Source organism: Arvicola amphibius, chromosome 1, assembly GCF_903992535.2.
Source record: "Arvicola amphibius chromosome 1, mArvAmp1.2, whole genome shotgun sequence".
Taxonomy (NCBI): Eukaryota; Metazoa; Chordata; class Mammalia; order Rodentia; family Cricetidae; genus Arvicola; species Arvicola amphibius.
The window spans coordinates 73,197,652-73,209,874 of record NC_052047.1 but is presented as its reverse complement, the minus strand read 5'-3'; the positions used below and the strand labels follow the sequence as shown (position 1 = coordinate 73,209,874).

At 42.5% G+C, this 12,223-nt stretch overlaps 1 protein-coding gene across 1 annotated transcript in view; it reads right to left on the bottom strand.

Moving 5' to 3' along the window:
• Abca13 (ATP binding cassette subfamily A member 13) overlaps positions 1 to 12,223 on the bottom strand; it is a 395,665-nt gene that overhangs the window by 302,313 nt on the left and 81,129 nt on the right. The window contains 3 exon segments of the mRNA XM_038325545.1: positions 1,859 to 1,977; positions 7,416 to 7,525; positions 9,593 to 11,401. Of these exon segments, the coding sequence (XP_038181473.1) occupies positions 1,859 to 1,977; positions 7,416 to 7,525; positions 9,593 to 11,401 (2,038 nt within the window).

Genomic DNA, 12,223 nt, shown 5'->3' with positions numbered 1-12,223 from the left:
TAAACACTCAGAACTGTCCCTAGATAAAACCCAAGTCTTTACCTTATTTCTGGAAAAATACTGCCATGATTCCAGCTTCTCAGGGACTCTGGCCTTTAATTTATATGAATGTGCCCCATATAAAAAATCACATTCTAATTCACTATAAGTTGGAGCACCTGGGTGGGATTCCTGAGTATTTGTACAAGTTAATGAGGAAGGAAACTGTCATGCAGGGTCTTATCAGCTGTCAATTGTTGGCATTTGTCAATGTTCTCAGCTACTTAAGGTCACATGGAACAGCAAGTATTTAAAAACTACTTTGCCAAGGTAATAGCTTCATCAAGGGAAGGCATGCTGGTGTTTGGGACCCTTTTGGCCAATGATTTAACAGCATGTCATGCACTCCAAGGAAACAGCATTTTTCAGACCTAAGAAGACTGATGTATATATGGAACTTACAGGAATAAGTATAATAAGATATGATAGCATACATGAAATCTGAGCAAGGTCAAAATAGAGAAAATCCTAGCACTGAGAAGGAGAAGTGTACATAAAGCCCCTTCCCTAACCCATACACACCATTTGCAATTTATACCTGCTGGGAAGGGGAAAATCAGTTTTCCCAAACAGAATGCAACTCCAGAACAGGACATATGCCCAGGTATAGCTGGCCAACACAAAAGGGACTCCATGTTTTTGGTTTTGTAACTTTTATTTTCTATTGTTTGGTTTGGGTATTTTTGCAGTATTGGACTTTTTGTTCATTTAGATTTTCATTTTGGGAAGGCCGGCAGGAGTGCAAAGGAGAAAAAGAACATGAAGTTGGTTGGGTAAGAAAGTGGGAAGGATCTGGGAGAAATCAGAGGATGGAAAAAAATATGGTCAAAATACACTGCATAAATAAAATGATTTGCAGTGGGGATGGAAAGGAGCCAGAAGAGGGTAATGGGGGTGAATATGATAAAGTATGTTAAATACATGTATAACATGTCATAATTAAACTCATTGTTATGAATAATTAATATGTGCTAATAAAAAATAAAGAAATAAAAAACTATCTTTCCAAAACATAGATGATAAATAAGTGATAGACAATAAAGTGGTAAATGGGTCAGTGGATGGATCGGTCGGTGTGTGGATGAACAGAGGGACAAACGAATAGGTGGATGGATGAATGGATGGGTGGATGGACGGACAGGCAGATGAGATAGATGAATGGATCAAAAAAAGGAAGGAAGGGAGGGAGGGAGGGAGGGAGGGAGGGAGGAAGGAAGGAAGGAAGGAAGGAAGGAAGGAAGGAAGGAAAAAAGAAAGATGACAGACAGTTAGGCAGATAGATAAATGAACCAACAATCTGTTTGAGAGTATTGCCAGTTCCCTGGTTGTAAACACCCCACTTCCTGGAAGCATGATGTTTCTAAACACAGAGCTAGGAAGCCCTGCTCAGCAGCAAGCACACAGCAGCAGAATACTGCCCTCATACAGATAACACGAATGTAAATGATCTCAGGACAGAGGCAGTAAAAAATATATTAAAAACTAGAAAGTTACGTGTCCCAAGTACTCTTTGCTTTTGCTCTTAACATATTTATTTAATCATATGTGTCTATAGTTTTGAGTTTTAATGATGCAACAGATTAGCCACCACTTGTAAAATCCCTAAGACTTTACCAAGCAGCTCTCGTAGCTGACTACCAGCCAAGATCTGCATGCTACCAGTTCTGCAGGGCTCATGCCCATTGTGACCACACAGCAGAGGCCCATTGGTTCTCAGAACCAAGCTGCAACTATTGAGTGACCTTGCCTGAGCCAACACCACTGCCTTGCCTGGACCGTAGAGAATGCAAAATGCTCTGAAACATAAAAGAAGACAAACCTGGTAGTGGTGATGTGCCAGAGTGACTCCTTGAATAGCAGGTAAGATCAGGCTCCTCATCCCAGCTCCCCTGCAACTCAGCATAGCACACAGAATGTCCTTAGTCAGGGAAGGGTTTTCTGCCAGAAGAAGGAGAAGGTGTTAATAAACAGTCCTCTCTTGACCAGTCCAATATCCGAAAAATAGTTCTTCAAAGATTCAAAACGATCCAAATTCCTAAATATTTCTTAAATCATCAATATGCATAAGCAGATACAGGTGCAACCTCACCATTTAAAACATTTTGGTTTTTAACATGTATGTAGTAAATACACCTCGTCATAGAGTACACAGCCTTTCTCTACACACATCCAGACAGTGCAAAATCACTAAATCAAGGTATTTGTCTGTGGCGGTTTGTATAAGAATGACCCCATAGACCCAAATGTTGGAGTGTTTAGCCCCCAGGTGGTGAAATATTTGGGAGGGTTAGGGGATGCACCTTCATTGGAGGAGGTGTGTAACTGGGGGTTGACTTTAAGCATTCAAAGAACCATAGCATTCCCAATTAGCTTCCCCAGTTTTGTGGTTGTGTCTCACAATGTGAGCACTTAGCAACGCTCCAGTGCCATTACTGCCTGCTGCCATGTTCCCAGCCATGGTCATGGACTTGAACCCTCTGAAACTGTAAGCCCCAAATAAACTTTCTTCTATAAGTCACCTTGGTCGTGGTGTCTTATCACAGCAACAGAAAAGTACGTAAGACATTACTAGCTATTACTTCAGGTATTTAGTGTTTCTTGGTGCTGAGAATGTTCAGAGACCTCCACATAGCTGTTCTGAAACAACTGGCTGTGGTAGGCTCCCAGAATAAACCAGTAGTAGAAACATAGTTACTCCACTGAGTTGTAAAATGTCATAAGTTGTTCCTTATATCCAACTGCGTCTTTGTCCCTGACAGACACCCTAGCTCTGGAACCTCTGGTCCCCACCATTCTACTGCCCATTTCACTAAATCAATGTTTCAGCTTTTACATATATGACTTTGCAATGTTTAGCTTTCAGTGTCTGGCTTCTTCACTTAACACAATGACTAGCAGGTCCATCCATGTTGGTGCAAATGACAGAAACCCATTCTTTAAAAGGCTAAATTGCATACCATTATGTGCAAATATTATATCCTCTTTATGTATTAATGCTATGCTGTTTAAGTCTGAAATGTAAATAAAGATCTGTCTGGGCTAAATTAATCAAATAGAAATCATTTTCAGCTTCTGTCTCCTCAACACAGCCTCTTTTCCTGTGTCCCTGTAAGAGGAATTCCCATTCACCAGTCCTTCTCACACTCTCTGGGAAGGATACACATCAACTCTGGTTTGTACGAATTTCTTGCCCATTGTCCTAGCATGGTTATAATCATTCCACGCTTTCATTCCCAGGATGCTCTTGTGGGAGCATGAATTGCATGTGCCCACTTCCCCATCCTCTACCCCTCTCCAGGCACATCTGGAAACATCCTTGGCATTCCCTTGCCTTGGTCTCCACACCTCCACTCTACTTCCTAATAGCTCTGGATTCTGGGTCTCTGTGTAGCACCCAACCTGGTCACACCCTGGAGATTAGCAGACTCCCGGGAGGTACTAGCCATATGCCAACTACTGCTGCCATCTATCATCTACCTTGAGTTCAAAAAGAGCCGGTCAATTACAGAAATCTGGAAAGTTCCCTGCTGTGCCCCCACATTCTTCTCCAGCTACTGACCACCTCTACCTTCTGATCACTCATAATTCAAGTTCCTCATGCCCCACCATCCCCAACCCATGTCTTCTGCAAGGGATTTCTGTCTCCTCTCTAACTAACCATCTCTCCAAACTCAGCCTCACCTTTCCCTTTCCTTCCCCACCCTGCCCTTCCCTTCCCTTCTCTGGCTGTCCAGAGCCCTGTGAGTTCAGCTTACTGCACACTCTTCCAGTGTCAGAGTCTCACCTCTGCTTTCAGATACTCTTGGCATTTAGCACATGACTAAGTACCTTCTAGATGCTGGGTCACTATAGAAACCAAAGAATGTTTTTATGACTAACTAAACTTGTTAACTTTCAAATAGTAAAAGTTCTTAAAATAAAAAATATAATGATAAATAAATTCTTTTAAAATGTCTTAGTTTGGGCAGTATACTAAGAGAACACATCCAGACCAAATAGGCTCCACCTTATCCTAGCATGAAGGTACTCTATTGCCATCCTAGCATCTAGGAGGCTGAGGCAGGAGGATCATGAATTTACTGCCATCCTCAACCACATAAGGAGACATAGGATGGCAATAGAGTACCTTCATGCTAGGATAAGGTGGAGCCTATTTGGTCTGGATGTGTTCTCTTAGTATACTGCCCAAACTAAGACATTTTAAAAGAATTTATTTATCATTATATTTTTTATTTTAACATAACAAAGAAAGAAAATAAAAAGGAGGGGAGGAAAGGGTGACCTTGCCCTGCACTTCTTCCTAGTCAGATCACAATAATGTGCTTATAAGGAGGGCCAGGCTTCTGGTCACCTGGCCTCTCTCTGTCCCCATTGTACAGCAGACCCTCCAGGCATCTCCACAAGACTACCTAGCAGTCTTGACACTAGCAACAGCTTAGCTCTTACCTGTGCCCTCTAGGATACCCTCTTCCTCCAACCCCCTTTCCTTCTTCAAAGCCTCACTCCAATCCCTTCTACCTGAGCATGCACCTCTTCTGACCCTGAAGACCCATTAGAGATCTGCCCTGGCTTTCCAGGTCTGCCAGCCCTCACTAGATCTCCACATTGTTCCCCAAGCCCAATTGTCTCCACCCATCTCTTCAGCTGGAAAAGAGCATGCCCATGTCTGTACATGTGTGCATGTGTGTGTGTGACTGTATGATGCAAGTGTGCATGCATGTGTGCGTACGTGTGTGTGTGTGTGTGTGTTCCTGTGTATGCTGGTGCACATGGAGGCCAGGTGGATAGTAGGTGTCTTTTTCCATCGGTTTTCCATCTTTTTGTTCTAAGATAATAGCTTTCACTGAGTGTGGGGCTAACTGACTAGAGTTACTCCCAGCAAGCTCTGGAGATCCACCTGTCGCTGCCCCCTTCCCAGCACTAAGATTACAAGCACCCACAGCCCCGGCCAACGTAAGTGCTGGGGATCTGAACGCAGGCCCTCATGCTTGCACAGCACGGACTCTGCCCACTCAGCCCTCTCCATCCCTGACCTTGAACCCCTCTTTCCAAGCATGACTCAGGCTCTATGTTCCTAAGTTCACTAATCTGTGGTATAAGGACAATAAAGTGGATGCCCAGTGACAGGTTTCTTCCTCTTCCATGAACCTAGCAGGCTCTGACATGATTACCGCTGTCATATTTAACACCAGAAGGAACAGAAAAATGATGCTGAACTTACATCTGTGACAACAATGACATTAACAACGCCAACAGCTCAACTCCTTGTGTGATAGAAGATCTAGCTGCCTATCCAGGTCCACTGTACCTCCTTCTTTCTCTGATGAGAGCCCCCCAGTTCCACCCAATCTCCTACTCTCCAGAACAGGGTCTGCCCCAATGAGGAAAGTGAGGCAGCTCCTTTAACAACAGACACAACCGAGTGAAACATAAAAAATAAAAATTAATTTCTAACATCACTTCATGTGTTGTATTCATTTAGCATATCTGATGCAGGATGGCAAAACACATGGAAATCCAGGTACCAGTAAGTGTTTCCATTCATTGCAAGCAAATTCATTACTTTACCCAACTGTGAAATGTCAAAATAATTGCGCCTTCAAACATGGCTGAATTTTATACGCCAGAAAAAGAAGCAGAGAGAGATTTGATTTAATATCCCCAAGCATGTCTCTCTGCATGGTGAGATTTTATTGAGCATCACGCTGTGTGATTCCACATGTAATACTTGGTGTTTGGCGACACTGGCTATGTTTATAGACATCTCCAGCTGGAAATGAAAATGTAGATCTCCCCTGAACAACAGTCTTCAGGCTTCGGGGGCATCAGCTGTGTTCACTTTGGCCCCCTGCTCCTCGCTTTTTTATGCTTCAATCCAAAGGGTTAGCCAATTCCTGGGTTCAAAGAAACATTCCTACTTACGAGGTGGGCAGTGAGTAGACCAGAACTAGCTTGTCTCTCCCAAGAGCTGTTCTCAGTAGCCTGGGGGCTGCCTTTCCCAGTGGCAGGCAGGGAGCCCCAGCTTCAGCCTATGCTAGAACCAGGGAAAGAGAGCCAGAATGTGGCACCACATACATGTCCCCAGAAAGGCCCCAGGGAGATCACATGTGTTTACACTCTCCTCCTATTTAGTCTTCTCAACTGTTCTTTGAAACAGAAATTAGTTCACCCTCTTTGAGGCTCAAAGAAATCCTGCTGTATGCCCTACATTCTTCAACTAGCATGAAGCCCTGAACTCAGTCTATCTGATATCAAGTTCTCTCCCCTTCTAGTAGACCAGTGGCCATAATGGCACTGATCAAAGTCAAGTTTAATTCTGTGCCCGAAGACACTCTGATCTGATGTGGGATGCCCTTCTGTATGTTGTGAATATATTTTATTACCATTGGTTAATAAAGAAGCTGATTTGAGGCAGAATAGAGGCAGGTGGGGAATCTAGGCAAAGATACAGGGGGAAAAAACAGCAGAGTCAGGGAGACTCCAGCAGCCTCCAGAGAAGCAAGATGTGAGGTAATACCATGGCCACGTGGCAATACATAGAATAACAGAAATGGGTTAGTTTAAGTTGTAAGAGCCAGTTAATAATAAGCCTGAGTAATTAATATTAAGCCTCTGAGTGCCTATTCAGGAACTGGCGAGCGGGAGAGAAACTTCCAGCTACACTGCTCAGCAATGCCTTCTGGCACACAGAGCAGTATTATCTTTACTTACAAGTGAAGAAGGCCGGCCCCAGTGTTCCCATCCCACAGCCAGCACTCACTCAACAATCCACTCAGTCCTTTTATAAACATGAGTTGAATGTCTACAATGCCTATGTCAAGATTCTTCCAGACACTGGGCAACATGTCAGTTAACACACAGACACATCCATTCAGCTGGCACGCCTCCACTTGGGTTTATTTCCCATGGTCTTCTCTCATCTACCCTCACCCACAGTACCCTCCTCCTCCAGCCAACACCACTGATCAGTATCAACAATCACATTGCTTCATGAATTTGCATTTTACAAAAAAAAGTATTAGAGGGCTAGTTCCTGCTTGAGTCTCATTTCTTCCTCCTTACACTTGCAGACAGATGCTCTTCCACACATCTGGATCCCAGCCATGGCCACTGACACAAGCCAGTGGATCCACTCTGAGGCTAGTGACCCTTCCTCTCTGATGAGAGACTTCTGTGTGTATTCTTATTCCCCTTCTAGGGCAAACTAGACTCCTTTTTTAGATGTCCTCCCCTACCCCACAGCAAATATGGGCCCAGAGTATGCAGAATTCCCTTCCAATGTTGCTTAAGCTAAGTATTCTATGCATCTCTCTGACAGTCCAGCTGTGCTAACTGGGACGGGGCAATTATAAGTGCTTCTTACATAAGCATCCCACCTGCAAAGATGATGAGCACACGCAGAGCCATCCTCTCCACTCTGTGCAGCATTTCCACAGCTTCCGAGGGCTTCTCCAGCTGCCGGAAAACTTGACACATCTCAAAAACACTTAGGGAAAACAGATCATGGTGTTAACACATAGATGTGTAACCTCTGAGCACTGCTATGCATAGAGGGTTAAGTCGTGTGTAAAAACTGTCTCCTCACTCTACTGTGTTTATTTTGTACAAACAAAAGAGTCATGCAGGCCACTAGGCTGGACCTCTAGAAACCTTTCTGCTTTCTACAGCAGTTTGAGTATTGTTCCTTATAAATTTGATGTCTGCTTTTTCTTCTTGCTCCATTCTCTTGAGATGCAAGAGTTGGACATGGAAGGGGTGAGAACATGACAGCCATTGGAAGGACAAAGCCTGCTCTTCGTAACAGCGTAGCAGATTGACGTGGCAGTGTTACGTGAAATGAGTCAGGGACAAAACAACATAGATCATATATCATCATTCATGTGGAACCTAAAGAAGTAGATCCCATAGAAGTTGAGAGCAGAATGCAGGCCTCTAAAGGCTACGGTGATGATTAGGGAGAGGAGAGAGTCCCAGTTAGGAGCAAACAGTGTTGTGTTCTATGGCACAGTGAGATGGATACAGTTAATGGCAGCACCTTTTAAATCTCAAAATAGCTAGAGAAACTATGGTTCAATGTTTGAGCACTAGATCTTAATTGTTTATATGTAATACATGTATCAAAGCATTACTCTGTTCCCTGTAAATATAGCTCAACCAAAATTAAAATAGTAATTTTTAAACATGTTGGGTCGTATGTATGTTAAGGTGCATGCCTACAATCTCAGCACTCAGAAGACTGGCTCTCAAGATCGAGGCTAGCCTACGCTGTGTAGCAAGAGCCTGTGTGAAAATGGGAAGACAGAAAAATGAAGGTATATAGATGTGTGGTGGAAGTTTTATTTGTGGAGAACTGAAAATCTCAGGTGAAAGCTGAGATTAGAGAACAGAGTGGCCGGGATTACCTCTGGTTTGGAGGCAAATCCCAAGCAGAACACTACGCTCAAGCACCATAGTTTAAGGATCATAGACGATGGGGAGATAAACAGGAGGCTTTGCAGCATTTAAACTCTGAAATAATGAGACATCTGCTCCACCAAGTAAGGATATCTTTCCAAGCCATAAAAAATGATCATGCTCAGAGTACAGTTCTGTGGCAACAGTACTGACAGGAAGTAGGTCAGCCTGTCCGGTGGTAAATGTGAAAGAATTTACATAACGTCTCTAAGTTGCCACATGGTGCTAAGAGAAAAGAGAACAGGCAGGGATCACAGGGCAGGCAGCCTTGCCACATCCAGGAGTCGCAGCTGACGCAGCGGCAGCACCCTGGGGTCCTGTACATCTAAATCCTCCAGCCCAAAGCAACAGGCTAATACCAGAACTGTATTTGGTGACTCTGGAGCTCTGAAGAACAAGTTTCCAGCAGGGATTGGTGGCACACACCTGTGATCCTAGCACTTTGGAGGCTGGGGCAGGATTATGAGTTCAATATCAGTCTGTTGACCTAGCATTTGGGAATGGGAGGGTTAGAGGTAAATCAGGATTTAGAGCTGAGTTTCAGGAGGGCAGGAGTCCTTAGCTGCCTATTTTTATCCCATGGTTAGTTACAAATGCAAGCACCATCTTGGGACTGAATTGGATGGTTCACCTTCATAACTACATGCCCAATAGTGGTACCCAGAGCTGCTGGGATTATAGGTATGCGCCACCACACCTGACTCATGACTGTTTTACAATTAATTATTTTATGGGCATGTGATGACTATACATATTAGTGAGGCATACAGCAGAAACTGTGATACATGCATAAATGCACTGGTCAATCTAGCCTCCCAAATACTATGCATATATCCAGTCCCAAAACATGTGGATCCAGGACAAAGCTTTTGCTTTTGAAATTTTTTTAAAAGAATGAATCCAAATCATACTTGGATGCCAAATAATGAGGTAAATGGGGGAAGAAATTGTTGACTTGGACCATTCTGTGTGGATGGATGCTGGCTTCAGAGTGTGATGGAAGTTGAAGTTGAGAAAATCTGCTTACTCTGGTTTGATGTGAATCCTTCTTGATTTCTACAATAAGGAATAAATTAAGTAAAATTGGAAATTAGAATACCTTTGATCGGCTTGTGGGACTCTCTGCCAGTGTTCAATCAATGCAAATAATGCCTTCAGGAATTTCTGGAAGTACGACATTGGTTCGTAGTCATGGGGAATTGCCATCGTTTCTTCCTTGGTCCCTCCATCCTTTGCTGATGTAACATTCTGACCAGTAGCTGACTTAGGAAACCTGCTGCCATTTGAGTAAAACAAAGTGCGTGTGAAATGTGCCCACTGAGCGTTGTTTGGGGGCAGCCCTTCCCTTGAGGGGACTATTCTACTGAGACCAATCAGGACTTCTTTGGCAAGCTGATTGCGAGTGGCGTTCATTTGAATCAATGACAAATTGGAAAATAAATCTTGGCTTAACTCATCTCCAGAGTCACTTTGAATTCCACTGGAGGCCTCTACAACTGATTCTATGGTTTTTAAAAGGTCATTTGGGTGCTGGGCAAATGTCAACAGGAGATTAAAAATATCCCAGTTATCTTCCTTTATGCCATTCGAAAGAGCTTGTAAAGTGAGATCAATCACCATTTTCAAGAAAGTCTCTCTTTTTGTGCTGTTCTCTGTTAACACTCTATCTAAAAAAAGAATTACTTCCTGGCTTCTCTCCTGTCTCAGGGCCTGAGGATGACCGGTAGAAGGAAGCTCATAAAACTTCAGGAAGTCCATTTGGTCCGTAATGTTACTTATAGGAATTAAGCAATCTAGAATCTCTTCCCACAAGTTAGCAGCATCCGTAGAAACATTTTGAGTCCTGTCTTTAATCACCACCACAAGATGCTCCAAATCTCTCAAACTGAGTTTTGTAGAAATTAAATTTTCAGCGATTTCTTCCCAAATCTCAGAAAAGTCTTTGGATTGGTTGACATATGAAAGGACACTGCTAGATGACATGCTGACAATGTCAGGGTCCTGGGACACATTAGAGGTGACTCCGATCATCCCGAAGCTCAAGTCAAGAAATGGCATCAACAAAGCCTTTGTCTTTTCAAATATGAAAGGAGCTACTTTTTCCGAAGTCATTATTTGCCTCACATGATCTTGAAAACTTTGTAGAACGATGGAATACAAAGTACTAAGGATTTTCCAGGAGTCCTCTGTACTAGACTTGGACAGCTCTCCCAATATTGTAGCTATCTTTCTTGAAACCTTTTTGGCTAGATTGAGAAGTCTCACCATGGAGTCCACTGATGAAGCAAGACCATCCAGTTCAGCAGTGCTATTCACCAGCATGGCCAGAGTTCTAGATATTTCCAAGGCCGGCTCCAGGACAGGACTTTCTGCACCCACTCGGGAAATGGCACCAAATAACCTCAGAGTTGATGCCAGCGTTTCTCTGTTTCTTAGAGCAAATGAACTATTTACAACAGAAAACAACTCAGTTAGCTTAGCAAGCACAGTGTGTTGGAGCACAGGAGAGGAGGAGTGGCAGGTCACAGCAGGTGAGTGGAAGAGAATGTCTGTAATATTAGCCATCTCTACATAACTTTCTCTCACAAGGCGGAGAACAGACCTGAGATTTTGGTTGAGTTTGGAGAGGCCCACAGAATTATTAACCTGGGAGAGAAACTGAGTCACTACAGTAAAGAAGTCCAAGTGGTCTTCAGTGTCAGCGTTCACCACAGGCTCCCTTGGATGGGTGTGAGGTGAACCTTTCAGGACTCCAGAGAGTTCTCTGTTGTAGAATGAAAATGAGTTCTTAATCAGACGATACATGGTCCTGAAACTTGAGACAATGTTCATCAATGTGTCCGCATTCAACCAGGTAAGGAATGGATCCAGTTTCAGAATTTTAAGAATTTTATCTCTGGGGACAAAACTGAAAATATATGTATTTTTAATTTCATATTTTGTAAATCAGTAATGGAAAGATTAAAACAAGATGATATCATTATTTTATTTGTTTTACAATAGTACCACAGAATGCTGATATTGAGTGAAGAGTTAAGATTCTAAAATAACTCCAAATGAAGCCTGACACCTTGTTATCAAATAGTGAAAGCAGGAAAGGAATTCCATAAGCAGTATTGTGACTATTCTTTGAACTCAACAATCTGAAAAGTCTTACTTTTTGTTTTTAGAAAAAAGATCTAGAAAGATTATGCAATGGTTCTGTTTTTTACTTCTAAAATAAGATTATTAAGCTTTAAAAATAAGGAAAATATGGATAAATTGGCTACATTAAATTTTATAATACTCTTCCAACAATAAAAACTGTAAAGAGGAGGAACCAATTAGATAATTAAAAGATATATATATATATATATATATATCATTTAACTAATAAATAACTAGTATCAAAATATAAAAAATTGTCAACAATTATCACAGACAAATTGTGGGAACCCACAAAACCTAAAGAGAACTTAAAGAAGAAGAAAAAGGCCATTCACAAAGGACAAAATTCTTAGTGGACCAAAGAATACATTCTGAGTTTCTCAACTTTAAGAAAACGACATTTGAAACTCTAATGAGATTCTGCCATGGTCTCACCAGGTTCACAGATCTAAGTTCATACGAACAGTGCCAGGCATGACACAGGAGCTACAGGAAGCCTCACACTCCGGTCAGAGTGAAAATCAAGCCTGGATCTCCTGAGATCTTTAAGGCTGAGCTTGTGAATATCCTCTATTCCACAGCA